General features: G+C 38.3%; 1 protein-coding gene across 1 annotated transcript in view; it reads left to right on the forward strand.

Moving 5' to 3' along the window:
- The first annotated feature begins 715 nt into the window (after positions 1–715).
- MIB1 (MIB E3 ubiquitin protein ligase 1) overlaps positions 716–18337 on the forward strand; it is a 120310-nt gene continuing 102688 nt past the window's right edge. The window contains exon 1 of the mRNA XM_045850086.1: positions 716–1765. Within this exon, the coding sequence (XP_045706042.1) occupies positions 1537–1765 (229 nt within the window). The 5' untranslated portion in view covers positions 716–1536. The remainder of the gene's footprint in view (positions 1766–18337) is intronic.

An 18337-nucleotide genomic window follows, 5' to 3' on the forward strand; every position in this document is an offset into this window, starting at 1 on the left:
AGCAAACAACTAGAACAGGAACAGAATCAGAGAAATGGAGATCACATGGACGGTTACTGCAGGAGAGGGATGGTAGAGAATGGGGGAAAAGGTACAGGGAATAAGAAGCATAATTGGTAGTTACAAAATAGACAGGAGGAGGTAAGGAATAGTATGAGAAATGGAGAGGCCAAAGAATTTATGTATATGACCCACGGACATGAACTAAGTGGGGGAATGCTGGTGGGGGTGTGTATACAGGGGGATAAGGGGGGGAGAAAAATGGGACAACTGTAATAGTATAATCAATATACTTAAAAAATTTACACAAAGTACCAGTTGCCTTTAGTCTGTGCTATAAACTATCCTATTCCCAGTCCCATTAAAAAAGGCTAAAACAACACGCAATCCCAAATTCACACTTAGTACACCGAGGTACACTAGAACTCTAGAACTTAGTGCAAGACTGACCTCATCATAGTTGCCCAGTTTCTGCAGCTCCAGTAGCATCCCTACCCTTTCTTCCTCCAGCCCCACCTTCAGGCCCGCCAGCCAGAGTTCCACGCCCCAACCCTTTCTTCACAGATAATAAGATGCGCGGCACCGAGGGTTAGCAATGGTAGGGAGCCGCCCCTCCACCTCGCCAGGCTGAAGCTGGGCGTCTACCCTCAACTTTTTTTTTTATTTTTATTTTTGTATGGGCCCCGCGCATGCGCACTCATACTGGGCTCTGGACTGACGCTTAGGGGTCGATTTTTCTCTTTTTCTCCCGGCCGGCGCTACTCTCCACAACACTTCTTAGTCCACTGTTTTTCAGGATCCCTCCTAGTCACTCCGAGAAGGTGCCGCTCCGGCCTTGGGTGGGCCAGTATCCGGATGTGGAGCCTCTCTCGCCCGGAGGGGACTCTGTAGCTGGGCGGAGCCCGGCGGCGGCGGCGTGCGTGGGGGCTGAGAGAAGGGAGCTCCTGGGCCCAGGCGCTCGCCGGACGCCGGGAGGTACCACCGCTGCCCACGGGGGTGGAGGCGGCCCCGGCCCCGGCCCCAGTGTCCGGGCGCACACCCCAGAGCGAGAGGCCGGGGGAGAAAAAGGGCCGGCAGTTAAACTTGCGCCCCGCCACTCTCAACGTCCACCCCGGGGTAACCTCCCTCGGCTCCCCGCGCTCCCGGCAGGGAGACAGCGTGGTTTCCTAGCTGCCGTCGCTGTAGCCCGGAGGCGGAGCGCGGAAGAAGCGAAGTGAGTCCCCGCCCACGGCCCCCTCCCCCTGGTCCGCCCGCCGCCGCTGCGGCTTCCTCGTCGCTGTGGTCAGGACCCCGGTGTGAGAGGGGGCGCGGCGGCGGCGGCGGCGGCGGCCACGGCGAGGGAACGGCTGTAAGCTCGGCGGGGATCGCGCCGCCGTCCCCGTGAGTTATTCCCGCGTCCCCCGGGGCTCGCTGCCGCCCCCGCCGGCGCCAAGAGTCCGGCCCGGGCCCAACTGCCTCACGGGCCCCCCGGCGGCGGCGGCAGCGGCAGCAGCAGCAGCAGCAGCGGCGGCGGCGGGGCGCTCTGCTCGGGCCCCGATGAGTAACTCCCGGAATAACCGGGTGATGGTGGAAGGGGTCGGGGCCCGGGTAGTCCGCGGCCCGGACTGGAAGTGGGGAAAGCAGGACGGCGGCGAGGGCCATGTGGGCACAGTCCGGAGCTTCGAGAGCCCCGAGGAGGTGGTGGTCGTGTGGGACAACGGCACCGCCGCAAACTACCGCTGCTCCGGGGCCTACGACCTGCGCATCCTGGACAGTGCGCCCACGGGTAAGCCGCTGCCACCTGGCCCGGGGCCTGCGCGCTTGTGGGAGGGCGGAGGCTGGGTGGGCGTCGGGCGGCGGGCCTAGAGGAAGGCCTTGGTAGAACGCCTCTCCAGCAGCTCCCGGCCGGAATGAGCGGGAAGGGAAAGAGCCAAAGGGAATTTTAGGTTCAATACCTAATAAACAAACTTGCAGGAAGGAGCCCATATCCCCTGCCGCCCGTCACCAAGGGAAATAATGGTCAGCACCTTCACCAGGATGATTTCAAGCCTGGAAGGGACAAAGCACTGGGAAGACAACAGACGGTTCCCCTCCTCCTCCTCTAGGGAAGGGGTCTGGAGAGGTCTGTCTAATAAATCAATGAAATTAATCAAGAGTCCAAGTGATGACTGTCCGAAGGGAGGCTTGCCTTGCCATCTTGTGTTTAGTTGACCGGTTACAATTGCCGAGAGGACCTTGGTACCTCAGGTTGTTTTGAGCTATCTGTCTCACCCTCTTCCCCCAAGACTTGGAGTAACTGGCCCAGATTGGAAGACACTGAATGACAACCAAGTGCAATGTGTGATCCTAGGCCAGAAGAAGGACATTAGTGGGACAGCTGGTGAAATCTAAATAAAGTCTGCGGATTAGTTTATTACTGTTATTTTTCTGGTTTCAATAATTGTACTTTGTTATAAGACGTCAGTCAGTACATGAAGAACATGGCTGCAGGGCCTAAGGGAACTGTTTTTATTGGTTTTGTAATTTTTTGTAAGTCTGAAATTATCTCAGAAAAAAGGTTTAGTTTTTAAACTATTATGTAAATAAACATCAAATACTTATTAAATCTTCAAAGTAATATAATGCCAATGGATATCTGTTATTACATATTTTGAAGAAAAAAAAACCATGGAAAGTAGTATTATAGTCCTGGTGCAAAACCAGAACAAGAGTTGTGATTTGTTCCACCATTTCATAAGAAGCCTAGCTGCCCTGCATCTAGGAATGCTTTTATGATGTTTAGTAAAAGAATCAGTTGAACAAGATGAATTACTATACCCCCAAATTAAATAATATGTGGAATAATCTTATAAATTAAACTAACATCTTAAAACAATTACCTCTGCAAAACACCTGCTTTATGTAAGATAATGAAACTATAGGATGGATATACTCCATACTACACAACACTAATATCCTTTTAACAAATCTCTCTAGTATAGGATTTTTTACACATTACCTTTACCCTAGAAAGATATTTAAATTTTCCTATAAACCTACAGCTACTGATCCCAAGATGCCTCCAACTTTTTGAGTTGTGGTCAAACTCTAGCTTGAGTTACATGATTAAAAGTTTAAGAATGTACAGAAACAGTGTTTGCCTTATACAGGTATGCCTTGTACAGTGTTGCCAGGAGAGTAAATTGGTGAAATGTCTTTGGGGGGCAATTAGTATCTATCACAATGTTAAATATGTGTATCCTTGGATGCCATTCCACTTCAGATATACTCAAAACAAATGCATAACGATACACATGCAAGGATTTTTTTTTCACTGCATCTTTGTAAATAATAAGACCTGAAGCAATATAAGTGCCCGTCAAAAAAGTACTGGTTAAATAAAAAACTTGCATCCAGTCACTGGAATACTCTGCAGCTATGAAAGAATAAGGTGCTAACGTGAACAATCATCAACACATTATTAAGTTACAAAACAAAAGTGTAGAAGGCAATATTGTGTATTGCCATTTATGCTTTAAAAGAGGAGCAGATTTACAGTATATATATGCTGTATATATACAGTATATATATACTTGCAGTGAATAGGGTGTTGTGTAAGAATGCACAAGAAACTTCTAACAACGGCTGCCCCTTTTTGTACTGTTGAAATCTTTTCTTTTGGTCCTGCACACACATCTTTTTCAATGTTTAAAAAGCCAGCTAAGAAATACAACTTTAGGAATTATTTACTCAAAAACTTGGTTGACTTGTATTCATATCCCTTTTTATTGCTGCTAACAACAATTAGGTACCTATGTCAGGATGTTGGGCTTTGTCAGAAGTAGCTTATTTGTACATTCTAAAAATAATCAAATTTCACCTCTCCTGTATGCCCCACCTGGGACCCAACCTGCAACCCAGGCATGTGCCCTGACCAAGAGTCAAAATAGTGACCTTTTGCTTTGCAGGATGATGCCCAACCAACACAGGTCAGGACTACTGAATATACTATTAAGGATACATGAATTTTATGAGTTTTATTAAAATAAATTAGATCTTTGTTTTGTGAGAGCAAACTTTCAGTTCGTGTTATATAAAAATTCTAGAATTAATAACAAATAGATCCCTGAAATTTTATGAATCAAAGACACTGACTCATTGCTTTGTTAATGGATAAATCTCTGATAAAACCTTACATGTGAAATGAGATGTTAACAAAAATATATCAGGTGTTCCCTATACTTATCTTCCGCTTGGAAAAAATATTTAACACAAAATGATTCAACAGCTTAGACTGTTTTCTCCTTTATTGATATAACGATATAAAATGAAACAATTTAGATGAAAAATCATTTCACAGGATCTAGTCCAGGATCACACATTGCATTTAGCTGTCATTCAGACTCTTCCAGTCTGGGCCAGTTACTCATTCTTTCTTTGTCTTTCATGCCTTTGACCTTAACCAATAATTGTATAGACTATCTCTTAAATTGGGTTTTCTAATGGTTTCTCATGACTAAATTCAGATTTATGTATTTTTAGATATGAATACCATTGACTAATGTTTTGCACTAAGAAGTGCAAAACAATATCAGCAGGTACGGACTACCTATAAGTTTCATTTGAGTGTTTTAACTTGGCGAAATCACCAGCATTTTTACTTACAATTGCAATGCCAACATGAAAAAAGACAAATATAATCTTGATATTGTTATGAAACTAACTTTTGACCTCATGAAGCCCCTGAAAGGGTCTTGGGGACTACTCTGGGAGTTCAAGAACCACACTTTGAAAATCACTGCCCTAGACAGAGTCTCTCATTAAGCATAAAGAGGCTTGTATGAGAATGTTCACAGTAATATTTTATGTAAAAGCAAAAAATTGGAAAAAAAACTTAAAGGAGCATCAATAGAAGAATGGATAAACTGAATTTATATAGTGAAGTTCTGTACAGAGAGAAAATTAATGTTAAGTAAAAAAAGCAAGAAGATAAAGTTTCTTGAGAAAGAGAACCTATGGTGTGTTGAAGTGCAAAACAATATTGTTTATTGTGTAGAGCAAGGTTGCTTAGCTTTGGCACTATTGCTATGTTGGACTGATAGCAATATGACTCAATCCATTGAGCCATACCAGCCAAAGATAATTCTTTGTAGTAGGGTGCCGTTCTGTACAGCAGGCCAGTTTCCCTGGCCTCTACCCACTAGTCGTAGTCATGATAATCTCAAATATTTTCAGGCATTACCAAATATCTCATGGGGAGCAAAATTGCCCCGATCCTCATTGGTTTAGGAATATGATTGAGACTTACTGGTTTAGGAATATGTATGTGTGTCGTAAAAGTATACCAAAAAAGTAAAAATAGGGGCTAAATTCCAGGGAGTGGGTATCTGTATGTTGACGGCAGCAGAGTACAGTTAATGGTAATACTCCAGGGGCTGTAACTATTTCGGGAATGTTTTATGGCTTAAACTCGGTGGTGGGCGCATAGGTGTTTGTTATATTTTTATGCCTTTTTGTGCTTGATGTATTTCATAATTAATTTTTAAAAGTCTTGTGATGTTTACCTCAAGGACAACTGAGATTGTCTTTGATTCATTCTTTTTTCCCTATTTATACGCACATATGAACATAAAATTTATTACAGTATGTTTGGAAATTAAGAAATGGTTAACCTTTAAAATAAAATATTGCCCCTGGCTGGTGTAGCTCAGTGGATTGAGTGCGGCCTGCGAACTAAAGCATCGCAGGTTCGATTCCCAGTCAGGGCACATGCCTGGGTTACAGGCCATGGCCCCCAGCAACCACACATACACATTGCTTTCTCTCTCTCTCTCTCTCTCTCTCTCTCTCTCTCTCTCCCCCTCCCCCCTCTCTCCCTCTCTCTCCCTCTCTCTCCCCCCCTTCCTCCCTCCCTCCCTCCCCTCTCTAAAAATAAATAAATAAAATCTTTAAAAAAATAAAATATTGCTACACTTTTCTGAGAGTTAAGGATTCAAGAGTGGTTGAGTCATTGTGAATCTTATATTTCCTTATTGCATATTGGAGACTGTGTTAGCGTTGTATATGGGGTCTGTAATATTTTTGGCAAATAAGCTTTATGGTATGGGATAGTCAAACCTTGAGGAGAAGAATATAGTGTATATTTGAATGATACAACTTCTATCTTGTATCCAAATATATTTGGTTAATTTGTAGTGAGCAAGAAGATCATGCAAATATATGTTATTGAATTAGTTTGGAGTTAACTGGGAAGTCTGTAATAAAGTATAAGTAATAAGAAGTATATTGACCTTTTATCATTTAGGTATTGATTTTATAGAATTTAGGGAGAAATGTGTTTTTACTTAATGGTGGTTTTGTGGTCACTTGACTACAGTATTGTTACCAGAAAAAGTGAAGAAAATGAATTTGGGTTTCCTATTAAGGTTCTTTCTACCCTCATGGGTATGCATAACAAAAAGTTAAGGGTATAGATGATTAGCTTTATTTAAAAACTGCCTGGTATTGTTGGTCCAGGCAGTTTTGGGGGCAGTTCTTTGTACTTTTCTTCCATACCTAGCAAAGAGTGCTTTCTTTTGGGTGCTTCTAACAAACTCCTCAGGTGTTAGTATTACATGACCCAACAGTTCCACTATAGGTATAGTCACAAGAGAAATGAAAACATATGCCCCCACAAAAACCTGTACACAAATGTTTACAGCACCTTTATTTGTAACAGTCAAAAAGTGGAAGCAATTAAAATGTACACCAGTTGATGAATGGATAAAAAAACGTTTCAGTACTTGGTGCTTGCTGGGGACTTGTCGCACTTGCTAGACCTTAAAAAAAAATGGCACTATTGAGTGCTTTTTTCTTTGATACTCTTTTTTAAAGATTTTATTTATTTTATTTTTAGAGAGGGGAAGGGAGGGAGATAGGTAGAGAAACATCAATGTGTGATTGCCTCCCATGAGCCCCCTAGTGGGGACCTCGCCTGCAACCCAGGCATGTGCCCTGAACTGGCAATCTTTTGGCTCACAAACCAGTGCTCAATCCATTGAGCCATACCAGCCAGGGCCCATTTATAGTATAGCACAGAAATGATCACCATTTGTACTGGTTTTCCTGAGGGAAAATTGATAAGGAAGTTTAACTAATTTATGCTAATCTGGGGTATGGTTATTTGATCGATGTAGCACTATTGTTAGACATTATTTTTCTGTGTGTGTGTGTGTGAGATATGCAACAGGTATTTTATTCTATATAATTGCATTAAGCCTCCTGTAAGAAACATCATTCCTGTGAAAGAGAGGTTATGCTGTCAAAACGAGTAATTGAGCTGCACATGAGGCTGTCAGATTCTCTAGCTGGTCAGCCTTTACTACTGTATTTATTTTTACTTTACTTAGGGTTCTTAATCTTTTACATTTTTATTGTTCCTAACAGCAGCTAAAGTGCCAGTCATCCTACACTTTCGAAGCCAAGCTGTGCCCTTGGCATTGTCATATGTACAAAACTATCAGATCTTACCCAATATTCAAATTACTGAAAAATTACCTTGTTTTTGGATCTTCTTTTGTTTTATGAGAAAAATTAGCCTATTAATATTTATGTTTGTATGTGTGGTTTGTGGGGGATACCATAGATAATTTTATTATCTGGTGTGGCAGAAAATTTTTCTTTATGTGGCTTTTCCCTTTATCAAATGAATGGATTAAATCAACTTAATTATAAATTTTTCTCTAGCTGTGCACTGTGAGGCCAGGCTGGGACTTTGCCACACAATATTTCTCCTTTGCCAGCTGAATCCTTGACTTTGCCAACCTTAGGGGACACTACAGGAGACAGGAAGGCTGCAGGGGAAGAAGGGACTTGCTCTTTCTGGTTTTGCTTGCTCTTCCTGTTGGTATCATCTTATCCAGCAGGATTTCAGTATTAGTATTTGATTACAGAGTGCATATTTTCAGAAACAGCCTTGATATGCCCACATCTCAACAACCCCAGCACCAGCCAGTCACAACCCTTCTTTGAAGGTCTAGGATCCTGCCCTATAGGACCCCTTCTTGAAGTCCCTTACCATTTAATAATTCCCTTTTTAAAATTTCTTTTCCCCATTTCTAGAGGCATTGGATTGGTGTGGTATCTGTTTCCTGACTGATTGCTAATACAATTGTGTTTACCAAATCTCGATCTTATTTTTCTGTCCTATTTACCAGTTAAGTAAAAATTGTTATTGAAATTCGGCTGGTAATTTTCCATCTTTTCTGATGCTAGTTGTTTCTTACAAATGAATTGGGAGATGTTTTGAATCAATGAATTCAAAATCCACTGAATTTAAGATGAAGTAAAAATTATTTTTTAAGGATGCAGATATGAGTTTTTAGTGATATATAACATTTCAGTGTTAAAGACCATATAATGAAGGACCATATAATGATCTCTAAATATCAATTCATATTGTTTACTCTGGTTTCTTTTGGACAGCATTTATCTTCCCATTTATTGTCAGACATCATCTTTACCTGGAAGGGACAGATTAAAGGGGTATACTTTTTTAAGAAAAGCTTTAAGAAACATACCACTAACAACTACTTTTCATTTCAAAAAAGGTATGCAGTTTTAGAAAACATTATTTCTTAAAAATATATGGAACTTATAATTTTGACTTTTAGGTATTGTGTCTCAAGATACTCAACAACATGTTCCTTTTGTATTATTAGGATATACTACACAAATCTGGTTAACTGGACACCAAAAAACTGCAGCACGTCTTCATGTCAGAGGTGAACAGCAGTATTAGGCCCTCGTGCTCTCAAACTCCCACTCACCATGAGTACACCTTCTGCTCCATGTGTGACGTGTCATTTTTTTTAGTGACCCATTGAGGGTGCTAGTGTCAACTGACTAATTTACAGAAGTAAAACGTATTTCCTTGTTAGATTTTTTAGGAAAAAATGTGAATATGAAAATAAAAGTTTTAATGCAAGTTCACAATCTTTAATTTGGAATGCTCAGGATTGAGTTTAAACTTTGGATTTTAGAACCATAATATGGTATGTTTGCCACATATTACTTAAGACCCACTTTGAGGTACACAGCAGCACTTTGCTGTCAGATACTGTACATTAATATTTCTACCATGAAGCATATGAATAATTATACTAAGGTAATAAAGACTGTGTACTGTGTATAGCATCTTGTCCAGTTTACCTAGATCAGGGCTTACCTAAGTAAGTTTGCTGCTAATTTATTAAAAAAACCTTAGCCCTGGTTGGTGTAGCTCAGTGGATTGAGCGCAGCCTGCGAACCAAAGCATCGCAGCTTCGATTCCCAGTCAGGGCACATGCCTGGGTTGCAGGCCACGGCCCCCAGCAGCCGCACATTGATGTTTCTCTCTCTCTCTCTCTCTTTCTCCCTCCCTTTCCTGTCTAAAAATAAATAAATAAAATCTTAAAAAAAAACAAACAAACAGAAAAAAAACCTTAAGAGTTTTGGATTTTGAAATTACAGATAGGAGACGTGGATTTATATTTTCTCTTGTATTTCAAAGGATCACCTGTGTCTCCTGGGAACCATTACTCTAAGTCATCGTTTTTCAGCCTTTTTCATCTCATGGTATACATAAACTAATCACTAAAATTCTGTGGCACACCAAAACATACATTTTTTCCAGATCTGACAAACAAAAGGTGTAATTTTGATTCATTCATGACAGATGGCTTGTGTTGGCTTTTGTCATTTTTTAAAAAACCTAATCTTTTTAATAAAGATTTTATTTATTTTTAGAGAGAGCAGAAGGGACAGGAAAGAGAGGGAAAGAAACATAATGTGTGGTTGCCTCTCACACGGCCCTCACTGGGGGCCTGGCCTGCAACCCAAGCATGTGCCCTGACTGGGAATTGAACAGGTTACCCTTTGGTTTGCAGCCCACGCTCAATCCACTGAGCTACACCAGCCAGGGCTGGTGTCATTTTTTTTTAAAATTGGACAAGATAAGGGAAAAGAAGTCAGTGCCTCTGACTAAATAGTCAGGTGTTGCATGTTTCAAAAATTCTTGCAGCACATTGGTTGAAAATTGCTTCTCTAAGTCACCAAGCAGGAGCTTCTGCATTTTAAATACTGGTAGGAAAAGGGCTTTTTTAAAGACGGTTCCTCCTCATGCACTTAAACTGATTTCTTTACTCACATACTTTCATATGCCCCACACTATTAGCTTGCCTCTTTTACCATCACGTCTGGATTGTAGCAATTGAAGCATCTCATATGGAACTAGAAACACAGAACAATTTTTATCTTTGTAGTTCTTTGTAGAGTAAATAGGTTTTTGTACAATAGTGTGATACCTAAGTTATCTTTAAAACTTTGTTTCTGGAGAAAAATGTGTTCTGAGTTCTAAACAGCTGGCTTATAAATAAACTTGTAGAATGCATCCAAGATAAGGTGGGGTTTAAATTAGCAGAGGAGGTAATGTAACACAGCAGATAGACATTCATTTTTGCCTTTGGAATACTTTTTAAAGCACATTTACTTCAGTTAGAATTAGTGTTTATATTCTCTAAGCACACCCGTGAGTATTTGATTTTCCTTCAGGGGTGGGTTTATCCTCTTTGCAGTGATTTTGTTCCTAAATAAGCAAGAAATGGGGCCCTGGCCAGGTGGTCCAATTGGTTGGAACATCATGCCATATACCAAAAAAAGGTGGTGGTTTTGATTCCTGGTCAGGGCATATACCTAGGTTGCCGGTTTGATCCCTGGTAAGGGGCCTAATGGAGGCAACTGCATAACGTTTCTCTCTCACATTCTCTCTTACTTCCTCTCTCTCTAAAATCAATAAAGATATCCTCATTCAAGGGTTAAAAAAAAACAAAAAATAAGAAATGGGTGGAAACTTAAGAAAGTCATTATTGAATTTTGGGAGTTTTGAAGGGCTAATGATAATAAACCCTAAAAGCTTGGGGTGGTAATATTTTACATTATGGTGTCTTGCTTACCCTTTTCTCCTAGTCTCTTTTCATGGAATAGTGGGTAATGCAGGTGTTTCACAGAGGAAGCGAGACATTTTTTCATTCTAGATTTTATCAAGTGTGTCTGTCAACTAGGGGAATGGACTAAGATTTCCTAAGCTCCAGTCATGTGTCAGGCACTATGCTAAGTGTTTTACATGTTTACTTCATTTAATCTTCCTAAAAATGTTACTTGATAGCTTTTATTTTACTGATAATTAAACAGGCCATCTTAAATGAATCTTCTTCAAGATGTTACAAGTAATAAGTTGATGATGGAAATGCAAACCCAGATTTGTCAGTCTTTTTTCCTTCTTGCCCACTTTATCACATTATTCTCTTTGAGCCTTAATTCTTCACCTGTAAAATGAAGTTGGAGTAGGTCAAGGTACACAGACAGGTATTTTGCTTCTGAAGTGAAATAATGAGTTTTTACCAGTAACAGGAAAAAAACTTAAAGTGGTTAAAATTCTTAATTTTGTTTGACCTTGTTTTCTAACTTTAAATAACAAATATATTAATAAAATTACCAGTTGTATACCCAGTTTGACAACTTGTTTCTTTGTTCTGTATGGGGTCATGTTTATAATTTTATTTTGCAAGTTTATGATAGAGTAGCAGAGGCTACAAAAATAGATGCAAGAATAACTTGTCCAGCAGAAAAGATAGGATGGAGTTATAGATTTTTGGGTGAGATGCCTTCAAAGTCATTTTTTTTTCTTTTTTAAGAATATTTTATTGTTGTTCAAGTACAGTTGTCTGCATTTTCCTCCCACCACTCCCCCTGGCCCCAATCCCAGCCATTCCCACCTCCCTCCCCTGATTCCACCCCCCCTTGGTTTTGTCCACGTGTCCTTTATAGTTGTTCCTGAAAACCCTTCCCCCCTTCCCCCCATTATCCCCTCATACCTCTCCTCTGGTTACTGTCAGATTGTTCTCAAAGTCATTTTCTTAATGCATAACAAGAGTTGGTTGGAAGTAGATAGTGTTTCATTCTACTACATGATCTTTTCAGTTTTTAAAATGTTTCTCTTCAAGATTTATTTGAAGACTAGAATAGGATTTAATAGCACATATTTTGAACCCACTATGTTGTATGGAGGACATGAGCCTTAGCTTTGTAATTATTTTTCAGGTAGGATCAAAAATAGAAAAAATTCCTGGCCAAGTGAATAGCATAAGAGGCCAAGCTTTGTAATCAGACACAACTGGGTTTGAATTTGAGCCTGCCACTTACATTATATGGCTTCAGGCAGGTTACTTATCTGAGCCTCAATTTCCTCATCCATAAACTCGAATAATAATGCCTACCATTTAGTATTTGTTGTTGGGAAGGTTAAATAAAATATATATGAAGCACCAAGCTTGGTCCTAACATATAGTGGCTAGTATTATTAATAATAACAATTGTGTTTTCTTTAACTTAGTATTTCTTAGGAATATGGAATGTAGAATATACCAACAGGTAGGTCACCAAGGCCTCACCCTTATCAGGAATTTCAGGGAAAATAAGATGCTACTCAAGTTGGTTAATCCTCTTTTAATCTCTAAACATTATGTCACGTTGATACGGAGTTAAAATTGAATGAATCCATAAATCGGAAATAGGATTTCTTGGTTGGCTGAATTACATCAACAGTTATGTCACAATAAGTAATTACATCTAAATCCTGGTTAATAACTTATAAATTATTTTTTTAATGTTAGGTGAAATCTTTTAATTAGGGCAAAAATTTAGAGGATTAACTAGGCATTGTATTAGTTTATTAGGGATGCTTGTTTTTATTTTTAAAAGTTAAAATATATAATATTTAAATATCCAAGTATATAAATGATTCATAAATACTGGCAAACTCATCTGGAAGCAAAGCATTGTTAATACATTTGAGACACTGTTTACTTCTTCCCAATTTCATTCCCTTCCTTCCTTTTCTGAGGTAACCACTATCTAGAAATTAGTTATTCCCTATAGGTTTGTTTACATTATACTGCTTTATTTGCAACATTTTGTATTGTATGCTTAAAAAAAATTCAGCTTTACAATTGAAGAATTCATCCGTGTTGAATTGTGTGGCTGTTGAATGTTCACTTTAGGTATTCCATTGTATACCTAATATAGATTCTCACTCTTGTCAATGAACGATTATATTTTACTTTTTCTATTATTATACAAAGTGATAATTTAGATATTCTTGTTCCATGTTGAAGTGCTTCATGTAGTGGACTGCTTGTAGTGAGGACATTAGTTTTCTCTTTGAACCATCTTTTCTGTCTAGGAATACAATATTTTACTTGCATAGATCAGTGTTTTGCGCATTTGAGCTGTTTTCATAGGCTCTTTTAACTTGTGGTTATTGATCTTGACTGGCATGTTTTACTGTTCTCATAAAATTTTCCAACAAAGAGTCTTGAGCTATGTAAATTTTCCAAGTTCCTGCATTTAGGCAAGAGGCCATTAAAACATAGAGCAGATGGTCATTTGAGTAGTAGTAGAATGAATGAAAAGCTATCATTAGGTGGTTCATTTAACAGTGGCAGATGTCTTCATAAAGCTTCACAAAGGGAAAGGGTATTAACTCTTGAGGGTAACACAGTATTCTGTAGGAAGGAGAAAAAACATTAATAGATTTAGTTAGAAAATTAAGTTTTATGAAATGAAAGTTTTAAGAAATAACTTTTGCCAGGGCAAAGGAGGTTTAGACTGGGAGGACATGGTTTTAGATGAGAATAAATTGGGTGGATGTAGTAAGGGGAAACAAAAAAGCTACCAATGTGAGAGATCAGTTTAATTTTAGCCTTGTGAATACAAGGCCCCTCTCCTGTTTAATGTTTTCTTTAAACATAAATTAAATTAAATTGAATTAAATCCAGTTAATTGCATTCTTCTTAAAAATTCTGTAGTGCTCATTTTGGTAGTGGAAGGGGTTGCTTTGTTTACTTTTTCTAGTTCTCAGCATTAGTCTGTTTCACAGCTGTTCAGTAATTTTGTTGACATTTGAACTGTGGGAACCAAGAAGGGATTTGGATGTGCTTTTGTGTGCATAAATGGTTTTCCTGAAGTATTCTTTAAAACCATGAGTTGTAGAAGGGCCCCCCCCTTTTAAAACTAGCTATCATTGTGTGTTTAAATGGTTTCTTTTAAAGAAAGGCTGTACTTAGATTATGAGCTCATGAATGTTATCATTGTACTTTGTGGAAAATGAGCAGAGAGAGAAAAATATGTAAATAGCTGAAAATTAGACTTTCTCTCTTTTTGGTCAGTTGGGGAGGTTGGGATACATTTTCCCTATGCGTATCAGCTAACTCATTTGAAGAGCTGCTCAGATAGTTTAGAATAAAGCCTAAATGCATAGGGATACCGGTTGTTCAGTGCATTTTACTTTTTTGTAATGACATAGAAGACCTATTTTAGACCTTGTTCAGAAATTTAACCACTGTGGAGACATTTACTCTATGCTATTTAATATTATGTTTTTGGTCAAGGTGCTGTCCTGTAGTAAGACAGATTAGACTCTAACTTCAGGTATGTGGCAATGAGAAGTGTGCTTAAATAAGGCATATATGAACATTTTATTTTCATACACATGAAATAACTCAGGAGTATAAGGATTATTAAAAGAAACAAAAACTTCTAAGTAGCAGTTATAATACCCTATTGCTAAAGTAACTATTTGAAAGTTGATTTCTACAAATATTTGCTTAGAGTCCTTCATGTTTTTGCTTGTTTTAGCTTTTATTTTAATCATATGCTTATATTGTATATTAAATTCCCCTAGTCATCCAGCTGCTTCCTAGAATTAATACATATTCAGTGTAGAAAACTGGGAAAACTAGCAAGGGTAATCCCATCAACACATTTTGGGAATTATTTTTCCCTTTTTTTTTGTGCACATGGATAATACGTATTATGTAATTTATTTACCAAAATGTCATACTATAATTCTTTGCAAAGTACTTTATAAAATAATATCATTTACGATGTTAGTAACATTTGTTCTACATGGCTTAATAATTGAATTTCCCTTTACGAATTACCATAGGTTACACATAAATAACCCCATATTTTTGACATCAGTTATGTTAAATTTTTTTTTTCTATCTACTACAAACAATTTACTATTTTGAATGTATCTTTTAAAAAATTTGAAGGCAGGATCAAGGTTTTTTAAGGTATTTGAAATATTTTTGCACGTACCCTCTATAGAGGTTGTATCAATTTTATTTTTACCTTTCAGCAGTATCTGAGTGGCTCTCGACATCATCTTCACGTGTACTAACATGTTAATTTTAATCTGTGCCAATTGAGAGGGTAAACTTGATGTTTTGTGTTTTCTAAAATTATGAGATTAGTAATATGTTTATAATTAAATTAAACAATTCAAAAGTATATAGAACAGAAGGTGAAACTGCCCTCTTTTTCCCCATCTGTGCACTCTCAATCACTGCCACGAGTTTTGGAGTGGGCTTTCATATTTTTTCTACTTAACACACATGTATATGTGTGCTCACATGGGCACGCCTGTATGTGACTTGTAGATTTTGTGTCATTCTTAGAAAAACTTGACTCAAAATTGTAAAATGTACTGTTCATCTTTTTTCCTAGCACTCTTATGGTTTTCTTTTTCATGTTCTTTAATTCATTTTTATTTTTAGTATATATTTAAGGAACTATAATTTAATGAAGATCTCAACTTAAAAGCTTCATTTCAGTCTTAAAGGTTTAATAGCATATTACCCCAAAACTTAGTGCTGTGAAACAATTTATATGCTCATGGCTTTCACGGGTCAGGGATTTGGATGCGGCTTAGTGGGGAATGGCTTGTTTCTTTTCTGCTCCATGAGGTCTAGGACCTCAGCTGGAAGTGCCAAAGAGTAGAGGGGCTAGCAGAACCAGGCTTTTTAGGGCATCTCTTATACCTCTTTGTGGCCACTCCATGTAGTATCTTCTCTATGACAGAGTTCCTAAGGCATGCAGGGCATAAAACCTGAGGTAAGGAGAAAGATGGACAAGTGGCACTTGCGTTGTCTTTTATGACCCAGTCTCAGAAGTCATATAGTGCCACTTTCATCACCACCTGCTGACAATGGCAGTTGCAGATGTCTACTTCAGGTCCGGTGTGGGTGTGGGAGGGGTGATAGATCTGTTTTTCCATAGTCATGTGTCATTGCCACATTGTCAGAAGAGAACTTGGCATGGGTATATATTGGTGTGGCCCTCTTTGGAAAATATAATCTGCCACATCTTTTCTGTATTTTATTTATTTTTTAAAATATTTTATTTATTTATTTTCAGAGATAGGGCATGGAGGAAGAAAGAGAGGGAGAGAAACATCAATTGGTTACCTCTCCCACATCCCCACCTGGGGACCTGGTCTGCAACCCAGGCATGTTCCCTGACTGGGAATCAAACCGGTGACTTTGGGTTCACAGGCCAGCGCTCAATCCACTGAGCCACACTAGCCAAGGCTCTTCCATTTTAAATATAGTCAGTTTTCCAGGAATGTAACTGGCATAAATTGCATGTATAAAGTAGGAATGTACCTGTATTTCAGTATTTAAATTTGCATTTTTAAAAACTTACATTGTGGCCCTGGCTGGATATTCCATTAGTTAGAGCATCATCCCAATATGCCAAGGTTGTAGTTCAGTCCCCTGTCAGGGCACATAAAAGAATCAACCAGTGAATCCACAGATAAGTGGAACAACGAATTGATGTCTCTCTCTCTCTCCTCCGCTTCCCTCCCCCTCCCTCCCTCTCTCCCCCTCTGTCCCTCTCTCCCCTTCCTCTCACTAAAATCAATTAAATCCATTGTGATTCTTGCCATTTCTCATTAATTGCAGTTTTATGAAAATTTATAATTCATCTTGATACCCTTGCATCAGATAAATATAGTTCTTTAAAAACCTTTATCTGTTGATAACATTTTAGAATTTACGTTAAAAATTTTGTTGTGAGCTATAATAATTCCTATCTTCATAAACTTCTGTTATTTGTGTTGGGAGATAATAATTGTAGGAGTAATTACAGATTTTTTGATATTGATTTAACACAAGATACAGCAAATTCTTAGCAACCCAAGGGATGATTAGGCAGATTATGGATCATGTTACTTTAAAAAAATTTTTATGTGATAAAAAATTCTCTTTGTATTCAATTTATATACCTAATAAGGAAGAATAGATGAAAGTTGCATTGAGCCTTTTGATTTATATTCTGAAAGACTGAAGCATGTAATACTAGTGAATGCTGGTAGCTTTGAGTTGCGTAGCTATAAATCTGGGATTTTTAATTTAAGTGTGCATTCTGTTTAGAATATTTCTTTTGGGCCTATGACTGATGATAATTTTCATGATTGATATAATCAGACTTAATTAACCACAGGATAGAATCCATCATTATCAATGATGAGAATTGGTGGATGACCTGCTGGTATGTAGGACTATCTTGCATGGCAGTTAATGTCCACTGTTGTGATTCTGAAGTGAAACCAGTTAAAGGAACTGAGATGACAGGTGTAGCCTCAGGGAAGCTATAAGCTTTGGGGAAAAACCTGAGACTGAAGATACGATGAGAGAAGGGCCATAGAAATCAGGTGGGTAATTTGCTAAAAGTGGGGATAATTCACACATTAGTAATTGAATATTCTCTCTATGCAATCTCTGGGAAATAGAGAAGTTAATTAAGTTCTTTGCTTAGAAGTATTGCTGAATTTTCCTGGGATATATGATGATTTTGATCACTAAATTATTTAAATAGGTTAATAGTACATTTAATAAATCTATGTTAAGATGAAATTAAGTGCAGTATAATTCTTTATACATTTTCAGTATAGTCCTTTTATTTTGCTTGAAAGCCTTTCAAAGTATATTTATTGTATTATGACATTAGCTTCATGATGTCCTTTTCCATATTGTCTTAGTCGGTTTGAGCTGCCATAACAAACTACCATAGACTGGGTGGTTTAAACAACAGGAATTTATTTCTCACAGTTGGAAGTTCAAGACCAAGGTGCTGGCCACATTGGTTTCTTGGCTTGCAGTTAGCTGCCTTCTTGTGTGTCCTCATATGGTAAATAGAGAGAAACCTGGTTTCTTTTTTTCTTCTTATAAGGAGACTAATTCCATCATGGGGCTTATCCTCATTACCTCATTTACCTCCCAGTTTTGGGAAAACACATTCAGTCCCAGAGTAGGTTAAGCTGATGTTAAACGTTAGCTATCTAGTAAGCTATATAACTAGTCTTAATCACATACCCTTCTTTTTGTCATTTAATGCAACGATTTAAATATACAGGTCAAATTATTTTATCTTGTTATTTCTCAGCATGACTCTAAAATTTATCTTTAAGTCTGACTATATTTCATATTTCTGCCAAACAAATAAAGCTTCTCCTGAT

This window comes from Phyllostomus hastatus, unplaced genomic scaffold (genome assembly GCF_019186645.2).
Source record: "Phyllostomus hastatus isolate PE091 unplaced genomic scaffold, TTU_PhHast_1.1 phas_contig_80, whole genome shotgun sequence".
Taxonomy (NCBI): Eukaryota; Metazoa; Chordata; class Mammalia; order Chiroptera; family Phyllostomidae; genus Phyllostomus; species Phyllostomus hastatus.